This window comes from Podarcis vaucheri (assembly GCF_965113315.1).
Source record: "Podarcis vaucheri genome assembly, chromosome: 17".
NCBI lineage: Eukaryota > Metazoa > Chordata > Lepidosauria > Squamata > Lacertidae > Podarcis > Podarcis vaucheri.
Genome location: NC_138755.1, coordinates 24526853 through 24541543, shown reverse-complemented (window position 1 = coordinate 24541543; position 14691 = coordinate 24526853). Strand labels below are relative to the sequence as shown.

Below are 14691 nucleotides of genomic sequence, written 5' to 3'. Positions count from 1 at the left end.
GCTGCTGCTGTTTTTTTATTTTTATTTTTATATCTTATGCTTTATGTGGAAATTGTTCAATTCAGCAGTGTACTTATTGATGTGATTTATTTACAGTTACCTTTTGTAATTATGCAACTCTTTTTATGTCGTAAGCCTCCTTCAGCATAGGTTTTAATGGCGGAAAGGCGGCATGTAAATAAAATGACGATGAGGTGCAATATTGTACTTCTTAATTATGTGTAGACAAGTAACAGTTAAATATTTCCAATGCTTTCTATTAAAATGGAAAAATCAAGTAGGTGTGGTGATACATTTTACATTATCAAAAAAGTCAACAAAATAGAGTGGAAGCTTTCAAAGCGATCATTTTGTCAAACAATAGCAGCAGCAGCAACAGCAAATACTGGTGATGTAAGAAGTGTGAATAATAATAATAATAATAATAATTAATAATAATAATAATAATAATTTATTCATACCCCACCCACCTGACTGGGTTTCCCCAGCCACTCTGGGCAGCTCCCAAGAGAATAAAAGCATGATAAAACATCAGTCATTAAAAACTTCCCTATACGGGGCTGCCTTCAGATGTCGTTTAAAATCAGATAGTTGTTTATTTCTTTGACATCTGATGGGAAGGCATTCCACAGGGCAGGCGCCACCACCGAAAAGGCCCTCTTCTTGGTTCCCTGTAACCTCACCTTTCGCAGTGAGGGAACTGCCAGAAGGCCCTTGGAGTTGGACCTCAGTATCCAGGCTGAACAACGGAGGTGGAGATGCTCCTTGTAAATCTAGTGAGATTCTATCATCCATCTATCTATCTATCTATCTATCTATCTATCTATCTATCATCTACATGCACATATTCTCAGCCTCAATGTAGCATGTGAGCAATAGGTTTTTGGATCTGGAAACATGAATTCAGAGTTTGGTTTAACCCAGGAATAGTTTGGGGCTTGACACATGCCGGATCAAAAAATTAATGCTTCTTCTTATATATTCACAGTAAGAGACCCAAAACTATATCCATAGATGAGAATATGGAACCAAGCCCAACAGGGGACTTTTATCCTTCCCCCAATTCACCAGCTGCTGGGAGCAGGACATGGCATGAAAGAGATCAAGGTGAGTAAATCCATATCTTTACAGTTCTTCAGGCTCATTTGTGGAATTTTGTTTTACCTCACAAATACATTCATGCTTTGCAGTTTGAAATGGAGATTCTAATCTAAATCTACTACTAGGCTGAAGTATGTTCCTAGACTTTTCAAACTTACAAAGCAGTGTCCATTAGTCATCATTAACCTTACCATCATCCTTTTTTTTATTTTTACACCCAGATATTGTGAATATGCATACCAATCCTTTTACTAAAGCAACAGTTTTCATTGGAAACTAAACCTGTCAAATTAGAGGGTCAGGATAGATATTAATTTATTCATCTGACTCTCTGGCTAGCGGAATCTAGCCACGCCGGTAAATAATTGAATAAATTATTAAGCTTTCACCGTATATTTTATAAGAAAATGAATAAACATTCTGCCTTTTTTCTGGCCTTGTTTCTGTGCCTTTAATAGCAAGTTGATGTGAAAACATTAAGAAAGTCGAAGCTGCCTGTGGTATGAAGAAAAAGAAATGGCTTCACTTCTTTTATTTCCCCATGTTGGTTTGCTAATAGAGGTTCGGAAGCAGGTCCAGAAAAGATCTGATAGCCTTAACCCTGGTGATTTGCATCCTATTTTATGCTCCCTAATGTCCTGAAATTTTCATTTTGCTTTGTTCTTAAATTATTTCTGTTTATCAATACATATAAGCCAATGAACATACTAGTTTACCCTCTACTGCCCAGTAACTGCTACCCTGAAAGTTATAGACATTTAGCCAGCAATCATGCTGCCCACGTCCTTGCACATAACAAACATAACAAAGTGCACCTTCTGTTTATCATTTATCATTTTTATTTCTTTAAGGCATTCATATAAAGCGTGCATAAAAAAATAAACCAGGCAGCAAATAAAATTCACCTTAAAACCAAATAGAAACTTGAATACTTCCTAATTTCTCTTTTACTTTTAATTATCATTAACTAGTAGTTCTTTTCATAGTCTTCCTTGAGGTATTTCACATAATCCTCCTTGCAGAACTTCTTGCAGTCCTACTAGTGTAATCTGTTTATTACAATTGCTTTTTTAAATAATTCAAATATTTAATTCAGTCTTCGAAGAATCTCTGGTCCCGCAGGTTTCGAATCCTGTCAAATCTGAGTTGGGAGGAAGTTCCACAATGCTAAATACATGGCTTCTAATAGTTCAGTTGTAAGGAGGAATAACTCACCGCCTTGATAGTCAGCCAGCCCTGGCATGGCCAGTCATTTAGAGTATCTTTTAAGAGCAGACAAATTGGGACGACTTGGTGGCACCCTTTGATGGGGTGATCAAACTTTTTTTTCCAAAGAGGGCCAGATTTGATGAAGTGAACATGCCTGAGGGCCGGCTTTTTTTAGGACTTTATCCCAGGACATATACTGCCATGGGTGTCAGATTAAATCAATTGACGGGCCGGATTAGGCCCCTGAAACAGACTTAGGACATGCCTGCCTTAGCGGCACAGATCCAGGCAGAGGCTTAGCCACCCCTGTTGTAAAGGAACATTTTTAATTGGTTCTATCAACCAGTTCCTTTCCCACCTTCCCTTATGTAAGAAGTATCTGAAATATAAATGGGGTACTTGAATAAAACAGGTCCTTACATTTGACTTTCTGTTGATACAAGTGATATGCCATATTTCTAGCTAAGTGGCAATAGTAATAAGGCCTGATTGAGTTCCACCTCCTCAGCCCCATTGTCTTGCCTTAGAGGACATCAGTGGCAGCTGTTTTCTTGTAATTTCCAGCAAAGAAGGGCTTTCCTGCACCATGGGCTGAGCGAGATCAAACTGCTGAGCACCAATGCCTTGTCTTAGACGACATCAGCGAGAACCGTTGCCTATGTTGGTGGCAAGTCTTTCCCTGATGTCCTCTGACATCATCACTGATGTCCTCTGGCATCAGTGCATGGAAGTGGGGTTGAGGAGCTGAAACTCGCTTAGCACATAACGGAGGCAAGCGAAGCAAATCCGATCAGCAAAAATCAAACTTCCTTAGTTCTGGCCAATTGTCTCTGCCAGAATTTCATGCCCTTGTTTGCTTTTTGAAAGACCTGCAATATTATACAGAAAAGTGCATGGGTTACTAGAATTAGGTATTTTGTGGTAAAAGGATATAACTTCTCCTGAGCTAGTGAAAGGTATCCATTCTCAGAAGACCCTTATCTTTCATCTCATCACCTCATGATGTTATCCAGTTTCCCAGTTGCAATTAATAACTATTTCTAGCTTACACATAAAAATGAATTACATATTGTATACGGTATGCAATAGTCTTTGTTTCAGATTTATATTGATCATGGGTTTTTTGCCTTGTTTCTTTTTAACATAGCATTAAGAAGATGGTTTTTGTGCAGGGTTTTTACTTAAAGGGAATGTTACACTCTTTGGAGCAGTTGTGGTACCAATCATAAAAGTTCCATTTTAGTATTCCCCAAATATTTATGTCTCTCGGCCCCTTTGCACCTCAGGCAGTATTCCCTGTTCCCCCAAATGATCTTTTTACAGCATGTTTAAACAATATTTTATTTGGGTCAGTTTTTACATTCTTCCCACTTACTTCAAAATATCAATTTGGAATGTACTCCCCCCCCCAACTTTCTATAAATAATGCAAGTTTTATTTGTATCCTTTTTGTACATATATTTGCAAACATGGGGATATAGGATTGGGCTTAAAATAAAAAAGACTCGCCTATTGGTTGGTATTATTATTATTATTATTATTATTATTATTATTATTATTATCATCATCATCATCAACATCTGTTGGGGTGCTCAGACATTGCTCTTTATTCATCTCCCAAAGAATGAGATCAAAAGTGATCCTCAATTATTTATTTTTAATTCCCCTCAGTTACCCTCACCACATGCAGAAGTGGTCGTCTGTACTAGGAACCTTCACAACTATTTAAGGAGGATTCTCATTTACCCTAGTTATTGATAGTTAGAGTGATTTCCATACCCAGAATAAGATGCAATCCCGTGCTCCCATTCTATACACCGTGAGGGGAACAGGAAGGGGAAATGCAATGAGTGATGGGAGCACCATCTGAACAGATGCTCTATTTTGTTGTCGTTGATTTTTGGTACTGATTTCATGAAAAGTCACCCAATTCTTAAAACTTGAATGCTTGTATCAAGAAAGATAATCTTTTAAGTTCCTTTGCATGGTGGTCTCTGCATAATTCTAGTTGTGGAGTGCAGAGTTCTGTGGTGCTTAAGCTTTGGTGACCTGCAGTTAAGAGGGGAAAAAAATTGTGTCTAAATGGATTCATGGTAAAAACCGGTCATTTAAGGGGATAAATCTTCCCCCCCCCTTTCTCGTGGTACTCGAGGCATTGAAAAAAGCAACCTATGTAATTTGTTTAGGATGTTAGTTCCATTGCTTTAGTCCTGCTCCTGTAATAGACATTGATAGGAAAGACATCGCTGGCGGCTATTGCCACATGAATTACACAAAAGACATAGGCTAAAATGGGAAAGAAAATGAGTAAACATCAAGTGCCTATGTCTGCAGAGGCAATTTTCAAAAATTGTCCACCCTCTTGCAGCTCCTTTATCATGAACTATGGTGTATCAGGAATAATTTTCCCATGCAGATTTATTATAGGGACTGGACTGTTTTACTTTTTTTGCAGTCTAAACTTTGACTGATAATTCATATTAGTTTATAGTAATTATAGTGCTGCATGGATGTGTTTGAAGTGTTATTAGCCGATTCCTTGTTATGCGTCCTAAATGGTTACTGAATTGATTCCTATCCTGTCTCTTTAGTTTTAAGAGATGTTTGTCATGTCACTTTGCCTCTCAAACACTTAAATACTTACAACTTCCGTTGATGTGCTTCAGTGATAAGCACGGCCTTCCATTGTAAACTAAACTGCCAGGCTTTGCATATCCTGAATGTGCAAATACAAATGTGTTTCCAACTTAGAATAAGGTTGGTTTGGGATAGGCAGCATGATCAATCTTTCAGAGGAAACCTTTGACACATTCTAGGTTCCTCTCCGAGGCCCTGGTTCTTGGAGTTAACTAGTTCACTCAATCCACTAAGCCCAGACTTCTAGTAGTGGTCGTCAAAATACCTGTCATTACCTACTCAATTCTAGAGAGCAATAGGATTTTTTATTGTATACATTCACACAAGACATGTGGTTTGAGAATCCTACCAGAACACAACACACTCATTCTCTCCCTCATTGCACCCCCTTCACTCTCTGCTCAGCTCCACTCTTTTTTACACCCCTTTTATCTGTCAAAGTCAACTCTGACGTTCTATATCTGGGGTTTGCTTCACTCAGAATTCCATCACACTCACCTGTTGTCCATTCTTCACCCAAGACATTGTTACGTTGCGTTATGAGGAAATACTTTTCCGGTCTCCTGAAATTCAGGGGCAGATGTGTTTCTTACCATGAATTGGCACATTTGAGGTCTGGTTTTGTGGCAACTTCAGCACCGAGAACTATGGTTTTGATGTTCTGAGTTGGTAAGTACCAAGGGACCTGGTACAGTTCATCCCCGGGGTCTCCATACGAGAGGACTCGGGTCACGTCACAAAGGAAAAAGAAGAAACACTATTGGCCAAATTGCTGCTTTCATAAGATTCTGAGGCTAGTGGCAGAAGATGAGATTATTTGTAACCTCAGTTCCCAACATCCAGTTGCCATAAGAGTACGGTCATGCACTAATGGCAGGCACAGCTTTTCTAGAAGGTTCCTGAAGCTCAGCAGCAACTGAGATCTTTGCTCCACAAGTATGAATATGCAGAACCACAGTTACTGGTAAGTAATTCTTCTTTTCAAAAATAAAAATAAAAAATGATGACAATTTTATCACAGTGTGAGAAAAGAGAATTTTGTGGGTTAAAAATATATATTTCATGGAGTTTATGTTTCACCGTTTATTAACGATTATTAAGTTAAAGTCAGTGGTTAATATGTTATTTTATCTCTTGAGCCACGCTACTTCTTTTACACTCTCTCTCACACACATATAAAGATGGCATCCGATATGTTAATTACTTTAACATAACCCCCCTATTTATTCATTTAACTTCTTTGCAGATTAATTTGAAATAGTAAATGTAAGTACATGTCAGGAGCGCAAGAGCACAGTGCGCACACATTCTTCACGAAGTGCTCAAAAATTAGCAAGGGGACTTTGCAGTTCATTTAATTGGAAGGGAATGTGCAAAGCACTGACACAAAATAAAAGTTCAAAAGCACAATAATTTCACAGTAATAGACTCTGATCCAGTGCTGTTTCTGCCCGTGAGGTGCCTTGCCTGGCTTGAGCCAAGCTGAATCTCTTGGAGATGAAAGGGCACTTAAAGCAATCTGTCAAAGCATGACACACATTTTGGCCAGGATCCCAGAAGCTGCTTGGGGAGTAGTGGGGTACCTGAAGGTGCCTGGAATTTCAGATTAGAAATCCTGGCAACCAGAAGCAAGCACATCACTCCCGAATCACCATAATGGTTTGCCAGAAAAGAGGGAGATGTTCTCTCCTCTGCTCAGGCGCCACCGATGACTATTTGCTAATTCTGCAACTTCTAACCTAACTCTTGTCAAGTGACACAAGTTGTTCTATAAACCCCCTAGGGTCTGGCTACCTTTGCTAAGTAATTTGTCCCATGAGTGACAAACCTGTACCATGTTTGCTCAGGGGTGGTGGGCTTGGTCCTAGACAGACAACCCTGATTTCCAGTTGCAATGAACTGCCAAGGCATTCCGAAACCAAAAGACACCTTTTGGGTTGGACACTGATATAGTGCAGGGAGTTGCAGACAGAGAATGGAAAGGCAAGTCCCTGTCTGCACACACACAAAATGGCGTTTCTTGAAAGTACTATTCAAAGCTAGGAGGCGATATGAAAATGAATAGTCATTCCATGGTTGAAATTGGTATGCAATACAGCATTTCCTTTCCATCCTTACCCAGTTTTATGAAGTAATGAAATGATAGTTGATATTGCTTACTGTGGGAAATGAATGCATTCCCTCCCCTCTTTCTTTCTAAAAAAAATATTTAAAAATCCCTTTGATGGGAAGAGAATCTTGCTTGGAAAGGGGGATAATTTAAAATGCCACGGGATGCAAGAACATTTGCCATGAAAGGACTCTATGAAAAGAACTGGCATGGGTTAAGAAGAAGCCCCCATACTCTCTAATATAATAATAAAAATTGTCCCTGGGAAAACAGCAGCAGTTTCTCTTGCACGGCTCAACAGCAGTTAAACTCATTCTTAACGTTAGACTAAGACAACATATTTACTCAGGCGTGGAAAGTAATAGGATGTTATGGTGTGTTCCTAGAGCATTGAATACAGATATAAAGATTTATTTGAAATTGTACATTAGGGTGTACAATTAAATACATTTTAATTTTACAGTTTCTTCATCATGCTCACTTTCCTATGGTTCTCCTGCGTTCAGCAACAGCAAACTAGTACAACCCCAGCTTTCCATTAAAACAGAAGTGCTTGGATCCCCTTCGCCTGTTCTTCACCTTCCCCCTGCCGGACTTCCTTGTGATGAGGAACAAGTATCTTCTGCAGAATATCCTCCTCCTGGACCTCTGCCATCTTTTGCTATCTCCCCATCTTCTGGACTTGCTTTCCCTGGAATTCCTTTAAATATGGGGCCATCTCCTGATGGGCCTTTCCTTATTAGACCCCCGTCTCACGGTTTTTCTAAAATGGAAATCTTAATTTCAGAACTTAGAGAATTAAAAGGGGAGGTACGTAGTGCTGTTCAGGAGCTGAAAACCATAACTGGACAGCTAGGCCAGCTGCTCACCTACACAGGACAGAAAAATACAACTCCTAAGGCACACACTGAAGGCTAGGCCCTATTTCTTCTCCCCTGGAGAAACATTCTTTACCTGGAAAATGCATTTATTTGGTAAGGGTTCCTTTACAGGATGCCCATTTGATTGTGTAAACTGTGTATTCTGTCCTAACGAAAGCATGACCAAAAGCTTCTTTTAAGAGAGTTATATATCTATATTCCACTAGCAATTTGTTGTACTGTTGTAAATATTTAACATCTTTCAATATATACTAATAAATGTATACATGCATTATACACCAGCCTTTATTGTGTTTTTATTTCAAGTTCTTACCTTCAGTTCTTGCTTTCCTAAGACGAATCCCTGCAAAGGAGCAGGTATATGCTGGGAGGGCTGGAAGTAGCGTTGCTTTCTTTTTTTTAAGAAAAATCTTCCCGTAACTTGATTGTGTGTTTTTTCTATTTTGTTTACAACATAAAACAAAATTGAGCAGGGGATAACAGGAGGGATAGAAAGGGAAGAGATCCATAATAATTACTGTATACAAAGCATTCCAAATCATTTGTCCATTGCAGAGTTTGCACATGAGAGTCTTTGTAATCATGACCTGACAGGTGGATGCCTTCCGTATACCTCTTGCTAAAAAAACCAACCAACCAGGTAGGGCCGTAAGATATTCTGGCCGTTGCTTTTATTGGAAGGTCAGTTCTCCCAATACTGGGAGGCTAGCTGTTACAAGAGCTCTGTATGTAAGAACCGGTGCCTGAGTTACCTTTCCAACCTCTTCCATCCCAATCCCTTTTCCTTTTGTGTTGCGTCTTTTAAAATGGGAAGCCTGAGAGCAGGAATTGTCTTATTACAGATATTTGTAAGCCGTTCTGGGAGCCTTCCCCCTCACCCCCCCCCCAGTAAAGAAAAGGGTAAAAACCTTTCAACAAACCCATGTAAGAGGTTCCATGTTGCTGAAATATATTCAATAATATGTTCATATCAGATAGCCAGGTCAGTAGCTAGTTATCCAGATATAAACCTCAGTCAAAAAAATTCAACAGCAACCAATACACACTTACTTGGGAGTAAGTCCTATATAACTCCATAGGGCTGTATTCTACTGTTAGTAGTTTTTCAAACTGGCTAACACAAGGACTAAAAAAATACTGATCTTACTTGATTGATTTGTGCTGTAGACCAATATTTCTTAGATTCTTAATACTAATACACTGCACTCAGTAGCTTTTTTGTTTAGGTTTTTTTTTTTTTACCCTAGAGGCATTATGAACCTCAGTGATACGCCAGTTCTTAATGGACAAACAACATATTAGCCAGTATCAAGTGCAATATGTTTGGCTTTTACAATTAAATTTCCTCACAGCCACCAAGGCTTTGCTTTTTGCTTTTAAAGTTCTGTCTCTGTCGGTTATGAAATTATCTGAAGAAATGACCTAGATGATGTAATCCACAACATTTTTCTGTAGTGTATAAATCTAATAGCCTGTTGTTAGTTTTAGGTAGGATTTTGTAATTGGGTGTTCTTAACATTGCAGAGTGATCTTGCTAGTACAGTTGTATTATATGTATATTCTCCAGCATATTGATCCTTCTAATTTCTGGAGAACATTAGAAAAGAGCTCATCATCATGACAGACAGGATGAGGAGGCTGCCTGAGTGGAGGCCTGTGTAATTCAAGGATCTCTTGGAACTGTATTACACCTGTGTGCACTTTGTGGTGCTGTGGTCTAAACCACTGAGCCTCTTGGGCTTGCTCATTGGAAGGTCGGCAGTTCGAATCCCCATGATGTGGTGAGCTCCCGTTGCTCTGTCCCAGTTCCTGCCAACCTAGCAGTTCGAAAGCAGACCAGTGCAAGTAGATAAATAGGTGCCGCTGTGGCGGGAAGGTAAACGGTGTTTCCATGCACTCTGGCTTCCATCACGGTGTTCTGTTGCACCAGAAGCGGTTTAGTCATGCTGGCCACATGACCTGGAAAGCTGTCTGTGGACAAACGCCCGCTCCCTGGGCTTGAAAGCAAGATGAGTGCCACAACCCTGCAGTAGTCTTTAACTGCACTTAACCGTCCAGGGGTCCTTTACCTTTTACCATATTTTGGTAATGGATTCATAATGCTCCTTTTTAGTGGATGGTTATTGAGGTCAGCTTTGCCTGCATCATGATTGTGCAGCTTATATGCGGGGAGTGAGGAGGGAATTAAGGGACAATTTTGAATCCAACCTGTCTGCCAGTAACTTTCCTGCCCATGTATAAGCTCTGTACTATGTACTAACAAACTTACATCAAAGTAGGGTAGTCCATCTCTTTCCTAGACATATATGAAGATGACGTCTTTTACTGTTCATAATTAGGGAAATTAATCTGCTGGCAACTCACCAGTGCTTTATCCAGCACCTGAAAATGCTAAAATACAACCCAATTTGTAAAACCCTGTGCTTTTAAGTTTTAAGTTTAAGAGTTTTAAGTCAGCGAGTGGTTGTTTTTTATGTATTTAGAGTCAGAAACTAATCTGCTCCCCCCCCCTTTTAAAAAGTTTTCTTAGGTGTAAAAATGATTGCTCCCTTCCTGCTTAAATTAGGGAAGACTGAAAAGGAATAAATATTTCAGTTAGGCTGGCATTGCCTGAAATAGTTGGGCCCATTTGCAGAAGGTGTAACACGTGTTGTTGTTTTTAAGTATTACTTTTGCACTACTTGAGAATTCCACAAAAAAGTGAAAATAAATTGATAGATGATGTTCTGATTGCATAAGACCATGCACATCCTTTTATGCAAGAGGAAACAGAAGAACCGCGATAGGGCGTGCCTATTACAGCACTTTGAACTCTTGCACAAATGTTTGTGAATAACTCCTAACTATAGTCCTTCTGCTTATTGTTCTTTAGCTTCAATATAGTGCTCCTTGCAGAGAAAGATTTCATTTAATTAAGTAGCTTGAAGCTGCGACTAAATGGAGGTGGATTTGGGAATTAAACCGGGCTGGCTGCAGTAGATGCAAAGCTATTTATTCTGCGCCTGTGCCCCTATTCCTTGGTGGCTCTCCTCCTGTAGATTCATGGGAAAGTGAACATGTTGTGTTACTGCCTGTGAAAGCTGAGCAGGTGTCCAATGCAGGCAGGTGGATCCTTGAACTCTGCCTCTCTCACAAGTTGACTCCAGGAATGTTCCATTAACAGGTGGCTCACTGATTGGGACGCCATGTGACATTTATCGAGGGAGCTCCTGGGATGGCAGACAGCTCCGTGCAGAGGCAGAGGGTCTGTGCTTTTGATGAGGAAATTGCTGAAACTCATGTCTCATTAGTGTTTCCTAAGGTTCTTTGGAAGCAAACAACAGTTTAATTAAAGTCTGACGTAAACACATTTCTGCACTCCTTCCCCGCAGCATTTTATCACATTAGAATTGATCAAAATAGTTGCCTTGGGCTGACTTGAGCAGATATACATCTGGAGCGCCATTTGTGCAAGCTGCCGTTGAGCTGGCTACATACATTATGCTTCACAGCAACTCTCTCTCTTGCCTTCCTTTGTAGATGGAATTACCTTGTTGGGAGATGAGTTGATCTAACGTTTCCAACCCCCCCCCCAATTTGCATAAGCCTTTATCTCTTTGATGTGCTAGTGTTTTAAATTTATAACATAACGCGGTCCAGACATGCATATTCCTTACCTTTATAGTATTATGCAAGAATAACTTCCAAGCTTTTAATCTAGCCATACCTCCGTTTAATTCCACCACCAATTCACACCAGTTTTATTCAGAGACGTGTATGGATGTTATGATCTTGTGTTGTATTAGCATAATGTTCATTTCTAACTGGTGTCAGCTAGACATGCCAGCACTTAAAATCCTGTAGAGAAGCATTAATTGTTTATCTCTCCACCACCCCAAATGAAGGAGATATATATGTGGTTCCCATTCTCTAGTCTTCTTGACACAGTCCTGTTGTGTATTCTTTTTCAGTTACTCCGTATTATCACTATATATATATTAAACCGAAGATGTAGAAGAATGGATTGTTATATTTTAACAGAGCATTAAAAAGATACTGCAAGAAATGTCATTTACAGAACGTTAGTTGATAAAACCAGTGCTGAAATAAAAATTGTAAATTGAACAAATGCTGCGGGTGGTTGTGTAATATCTCAGTACTTAAGGACTTGGTGAAAAGAATAAGTATTGAGCCCATGGAAAGAATAACATTGTAGGTGCCTCAATCTTCAGTGAGGAGGGCATTCCACATTTAAGGCACTAAGAAAACCTGTTCTCCTAATGGTCTATACTTGGATTTGGGACATCCTTCAGAACTTAACAGCTGGGCAGGTTTTCCTTCGGATATCTGGGTCTCAGGTTGCATAGAGCTTCGTACGTCAACAGTATAAACAACATCTGGTTGGCCACTGTGAGAAAAGGAGGTTGGACCAGATGGGCCATTGACTCAATCCAGCGGGCTCTTTTTACCTTCTGAATAACATCAGCGTGTTGAATTGGGCCTGGAAGTCCATTGCAAATCCTGTGGAATTGCAGTAATACGATTCCAGCTGGCTAACTCGCTAACCTGGCCACCGTATTTTGCCGTAACTACAGCTTCTGGGTCATCAGCGAGGGCAGCGTCAGGTAGAGTACATGCAAAATGCAAGATTTACAGTAATCTAGGGAAAATAAAAAAATTCCTTCCAGTAGCACCTTAAAGACCAACTAAGTTAGTTCTTGGTATGAGCTTGGTAAGTTAGTTCTTGGTATGAGCTTTCGTGTGCATGCACACTTCTTCAGATACACAGTGTGTATCTGAAGAATACACAGTGTGTATCTGAAGAATACACAGTGTGTATCTGAAGAAGTGTGCATGCACACGAAAGCTCATACCAAGAACTAACTTAGTTGGTCTTTAAGGTGCTACTGGAAGGAATTTTTTTATTTTGACTATGACAGACCAACACGGCTACCTATCTGTAACAGTAATCTAGGGAGGTTACCATTTTAGTGCTTTTTGCCCTCAAGTTGGGTGTGGAGCTTCCATCACCCCCCTCACAGACCATTTTAACGGAATGTCTTCTTAGCGCTGAGATTATATAAGTATGAAAGAGTCACCTTGCCAAAAGCAAATATTTATTAAATTTTATGAAGCGAATGTTTATAATGGCTTTTGTGCTGGAGTAGAAAGGATGTTGTTGTCTAGCAAAACGAAAAGATGCTAACCAAAGAAGAAGGGTGCTGCTATTTACAACTCTTGTAGATGCAAGTTTATGTTATTAGATACTGATTTCAGTTATACATTACAATGAATATTCATTTTTTCAGTATTTTGTCTCACTCTTCCTAGTATTTCAGGGCCATTATGCTCACATCAGCTCGGAGGAGTCAGTTAGGCTGAGAAAGAGCCCCATGTTCTCTTAATCCACAACTCCTTAAAATTTACACAAGGCAAATTAATACTTAGTTTGTAAAATGGCTTTTTATAGAGGTTTTCCTCTATATCTTTTGATACGTGCAGGTGTTTTTTCTGGAATAATATTATTCCAGAAACACTTCACACTTCAAACTACACTCAAAAACATTTGTGTGTCTACTTCTCTGTCCACTCCCAGCAAGTGGATGGGTAGGCGGTCTCTGAAAACTAATCATGGGAAGGGTTCCTCCAGCTTGCTTCCTGCTCATTTGCTTCACATTTCTAAGATTTCTCAGAAAATTCTTGGAGTCTTTCCAAGAGTTTTCTGAGGTCATGTCCAGATGAATCGTATATTGAGCAGGCGTTCGGATTCGTTTTTGCAAAATTTGTGGAGGTTATACGCTGTTGTTGAGTGGTTGTTATGCTCTACTTTCCTTACCACAAAAAGTCTGGATTGTACTGGAAGTTGCTTTATCTAAGTGAACACACCACTTATCTTTGCTGTGGGCTATGAAGGTGCACTCTTATTCTGCAAATGCCATGTGTTGGCATCTACCCAATTGTGTGAAAGATTCACGCCAAAGTTCAACATTCTGGAAGCGCCCTCAGAGAGAACTGGAAAAGACGCTTGAGTCTTTGGCAGCTTTCTGCCAGTCCCCCAGCCCCCAAGTCCTCCATAATCAGTCTGCCTTCTCCCCCCAAATCTGCTCAGTTTACAGAGGCAGTGAGTGATTGCAGAATCATTTTTTACGACTGAAGTGTTTCCAGCGACAATGAAGGATTCTGAGCATACTTAGAAACTTCTGTTACTGCCAGGAATATTGGGTGTGGTGCTATCCATTCTTCCTGTTTGTGTGTACTGAACAAGGATAAACTGAAAATTTTGGTTTTCAGGGCCACAGCAGCAATGGATGGCTTAAGAGTGAAGCTTAATGTTGCCGCAAGTCCCCCCTCAACACACACACACACACAGAGAGAGAGAGAGAGAGAGAGAGAGAGAGAGAGAGAGAGAGCACCCACAAGGTTAATTTTAGGAAAGGGGCAGTCAGTGGATTCATCCTATTGAAAACCAGACTGAAATTTGCTGGGGGTCTGGGCTTTGGCAGTGGAGTAGAACCACTTGAGGTGCCATCATTATCACTGCATTTGTTCTAGGCAAAAACTTAACACTTTTCTCAGACGTTTGATGAATTAAGATGATTTTTCTGCCCACTAATGGTAGATTTTCATTGCTGAAGTTTTTACTGCTGTTTCATTAGGTTTTATTTAGGTCACTCTACGGCTTTTAATATAATGCAATGTTCTTCTCTTTTATCTTATACGATGCTGTATTCTTTTTATTTTTAAACGTTGCTCGGAGTCCCTTCGTGTGCCGGG

The 14691-nt window shown here is 39.8% G+C and overlaps 1 protein-coding gene across 16 annotated transcripts in view; it reads left to right on the top strand.

Moving 5' to 3' along the window:
- The window catches only part of NFIB (nuclear factor I B), a 300127-nt gene that overhangs the window by 231085 nt on the left and 54351 nt on the right, over positions 1-14691 (top strand). For 15 of the 16 annotated variants that reach the window (XR_014214785.1, XM_082204901.1, XM_082204908.1 and 12 more), the window contains exon 6: positions 989-1107. Coding sequence is in view for 15 of the 16 variants with exons in the window: in XM_082204901.1 (XP_082061027.1) it covers positions 989-1107 (119 nt within the window). In the remaining variant the exon portion in view is untranslated. Of the gene's footprint in view, positions 1-988; positions 1108-7520; positions 8184-14691 lie in introns of those variants that run through there. The other variant, XM_082204902.1, reaches the window with a different exon arrangement.